General features: G+C 35.5%; 1 protein-coding gene across 1 annotated transcript; it reads left to right on the top strand.

Moving 5' to 3' along the window:
- Positions 1-724: 724 nt before the first annotated feature.
- LOC124838142 (receptor-like protein EIX2) lies at positions 725-3,723 on the top strand. The gene has a single exon (XM_047313663.2). It carries the CDS (start codon positions 1,105-1,107, stop codon positions 3,679-3,681), a length of 2,577 nt encoding a protein of 858 aa, XP_047169619.1. The 5' UTR covers positions 725-1,104; the 3' UTR covers positions 3,682-3,723.
- Positions 3,724-4,038: the final 315 nt, after the last annotated feature.

Raw genomic sequence — 4,038 nt, 5'->3', positions numbered from 1 at the left:
AGCAATTGTTATGTCATTTGTTGTGCAAGAAACCAAAAAATCATTCTTTTATTCATCATTAAAAACCAAGATATATAAGGAAGTTGAAGGTCCCCTATCAATAATTTGGAATTCAGGTATCGAGAACGAAAAAGAAAGTTAAATAAAGTGTTTAAGATAACCTAATATGAATCGTGTGAAAAAAGTGTTTTGTAGAGATCATCCCTCTTACTACTGAAACATGGGTTAAAATAGATATGTTATTTAGTGGAAGATGTAGAGAATGAAATAGTAATTAATTTAATAATAAACGGGTTAAAATAAGTTTAAGTCTTGTCTAACTCATTAAATTTGTTTAATAAAATAATTAGTTTAATAATAAAAGAGTTTTTCACCAATAAATTTGTTTTGACATCTCTTGTCTAACTCGTTAAATAAGCCTGTAATGAAGTGTATAAATCCACCATTCTATTGTTTAAATAAAAGTTATAAAAAAAACTTTAAAATTAATTTTTGTGTATTATATTACTTCAAAAATACAATATTATTATAACTTAAATCATTAACACATAAATCAAATTTCTAATTATTAATTATAATAGAATAATTTAAAATATAAAAGTAACTATTTTAATTTATTTGATTAAAAAAATATTTTAATATATATATATATATATATATATATATATATATAACAAGTTTTAAAAATAAAAAATGAAAAATTAGAAAGAAAAAGTTGACCGACTAGATCCCACTAGTTCACATTTTAACCGAATGAGTTAGGATTTTTAGTCCGTTCTCCTACCAGGGACCATCCCACTCCATCCCATTTTTAAGGGACCATGATACATTTTTGCCACGCCTTTTAAATAGTAGTAAAACCAACAAATTTCTGAAGTAAATATACTTGAAGTAAATAACACAATCGAAGACTGTTGAAGAATCAACGCGCAAAGTTTTAGTGTTGAACGTTTCCTGATGCCTCTGATTAATGCTTGTTGCCAGCATGCTTACTTTGATGACACGAACATGATTGATATGGTATATAGAGGGGAAACGCAACATGCGCTATATAGATAAGGTGGTAGGAGTCAGCACTAACACCATCTTCTCATTTTCCAAGCCATGTCCTCACAACTTTCAATTTTTCTTCTGTGGTTGCTATATGCAACTATGTTCCACAGAGCTGCCTCTGGAACCAGTTTTCATCTTGTTTGCAACGAAAAGGATCGATCCGCATTGCAGATATTCAAACTTGGTGTTGTGAATCATTCCAACAAGCTCCCTTCCTGGTCCTCTCAACAAGATTGCTGCTCGTGGAAGGGAGTCCACTGTGACAACAACACAGGAAGAGTTACAAGGCTTGATCTAAAGCAACAATACTTGGAAGGTGAAATCAACTTGTCTTTGTTTCAAATTCAATTTTTGAGCTACTTGGACTTGAGCTTGAATGGCTTTACTAGTTTAAGTGCACCATTTGATGCTCATGCTAGCTTCTCTGATGTCCAGTTTCTCGACTTATCCTTTAATGATGATCTTCATGTTGATAATCTCCTCTGGCTTAATCAACTTTCTTCCTTGAAATATCTCAACCTTAGTGAAATCAATCTTCAAAATGAGTCCAACTGGCTTCAGTCAATGCAATTGCATCCATCACTGTTAGAGCTAAGATTGGCAAGTTGTCATCTTACCAATATCAGTCCATCCATCAAGTTTGTCAATTTTTCCTCACTCTTATCTCTTGACCTCTCTGGGAATCTTTTTGATTCAGAATTGCCCTACTGGCTTTTCAACCTCACCACCATCTCCAATATCGACCTCAGCTTCAATTTCCTAAAAGGTAGCCTACCAAAGAGCTTGTTGAGCCTTGGAAACCTTAAATCTTTAAGGTTGCACGACAATGAAATTAATGGATCGATCCCGGAGTGGCTAGGCCAACATGAACATTTGCAATATCTTGGTTTGTCTGATAACATGTTTGTTGGTTCAATCCCTTCATCAATTGGAAATCTCTCATCCTTAGTTGACTTGAGCATAAGCTCCAGGTCATTGAATGGTAATCTTCCAACCAGCCTTGGACAGCTCTTTAATTTGAAAAGCTTGTTCATTGGTGGTGAATCCTTGTCAGGTGTTCTTCATGAAAACCATTTTTCCAATCTCTCTAATTTAGAAGCACTGGTGTTGAATGCTCCCTTTTCATTCGACTTGGCTTCTGACTGGATTCCTCCTTTCCAGTTGGAGGGCATTAGTTTGAGCAATGCAAAGTTAGGTCCTAAATTTCCAGAATGGCTTTACACACAACACTCACTAGTATATCTAGAGGTTCCTAATTCAAGTATCTCATCCATAAATGGTGACCAGTTTTGGAGGTTTGTGGCTAATATTACACAACTCAACCTCTCCAAGAACAACATCTCTGCAGACTTAACAAACATCACACTCAACTCACAGCTCATATTTATGGATCATAATAATTTCACTGGAGGCCTCCCACATATATCAGCAAATGTTATCTATTTGGACTTGTCCCGCAATTCTTTCTACGGACCAATTGCCCCTTTGTTCTGTCACAAGTTGGGCAGTCAAAACAATTTGGACTATTTGGACATATCATTCAACCTTTTAACCGGAGGAGTTCCTGATTGTTGGGAGTATTGGAAAGGTTTGTCTTTCCTTTTCATGGAGAGTAACATGCTAACAGGTGAACTCCCTCCATCAATGGCTACATTCATTGATCTCATAGCACTGGATTTGCACAACAACAGCTTGTCTGGCCATTTTTCATTGGACCTATCGAACATAACAAATTTGGAATTCATCAATATCAAACAGAACAATTTTTCTGGGACTGTACCAACAAAGATGCCACGTGCTATGGAAGTGATGCTACTGGGATCTAACCAATTTGAAGGAAACATTCCAACCCAGCTATGCAATCTCTCTTCACTGATTCAGTTGGATCTTTTCCACAACAATCTCTCAGGACCTATTCCTCCATGCATCAGTGACATTCCTAGCATGGGGGGAGCACAAAGAACAAGTCATTACCCGTTTGAGTTCAATTTGTACAACAAAGGCCAGGAGCTACAGTATGAAGACTATGGATTACTCAGAACACTTGATCTTTCATCTAACAACTTGTCAGGAGAAATCCCTTCACAAGTTTTCAGTCTTGTTCAGTTACAGTCCTTGAACTTGTCACGAAATCATTTCACAGGAAAGATATCAAGGGAGATTGGAAGCATGAAGAACTTGGAATCTCTTGATCTATCTAGCAACGAACTTTATGGAGAAATTCCTGGTTCCATTTCCTCTATATCTTTCTTGAGCTTCTTGAATATGTCATACAATGATTTCACTGGACAAATCCCAGTTGGGACTCAGCTTCAGAGCTTGAATGCTTCTAGCTTTGCTGGGAACCCTAGGCTTTGTGGAGCTCCTCTACAAATTAACTGCACACAAGGAAGTGGTAGCGTTGAAGTGTCAATGCAATATGCAGGAAGCAATGATGATGCCTTTGAAACCGAGTCACTCTACCTTGGGACAGGAGTTGGTTTTGCAGTGGGATTTTGGGGGCTTTGGGGTTCTCTATTCCTTAACAGGACATGGAGGCGTGTGTATATTCGGTTCCTTAATTATGGTGCACACAAACTTCATGTCTTTGTGGCTGTCAAGTTAAAAGCTTTAGTGGCACATCACTAAGTTCCATGTGGTAAATGAAAGTTGATCACTCTGTCAAGTTAATATGGTGCATAGTCTTAATTTAAAACAAAACTTCATTTCTAGTTTAATAAAAATCTCAATAAATAAATAAAAAATCATTATTTTACAAATATACACTTCATTGAAAAAAAAAATATCATACTAAAATATTGTTTCAAAAATTAAATACTTCCATGATAAATCATAATCACCACATGTGAAAACCATTGTCACAAAGATGTGATTGAGTTAATATCACAAAGCAAAAATAAACTCATTTAATGTTTACAAACTACGACATTTAGAAACATATATAACTTTTTATAACAAACCATAACAATGTCTTGACTCAGAAAT

The sequence above is a fragment of the Vigna umbellata genome, chromosome 7 (genome assembly GCF_029865625.1).
Source record: "Vigna umbellata cultivar VRB3 chromosome 7, Vumbellata_1.0, whole genome shotgun sequence".
In the NCBI taxonomy this organism is placed as follows: domain Eukaryota; kingdom Viridiplantae; phylum Streptophyta; class Magnoliopsida; order Fabales; family Fabaceae; genus Vigna; species Vigna umbellata.
The sequence above is the reverse complement of the archived record's forward strand: the minus strand, read 5'-3'. Positions and strand labels throughout refer to the sequence as shown.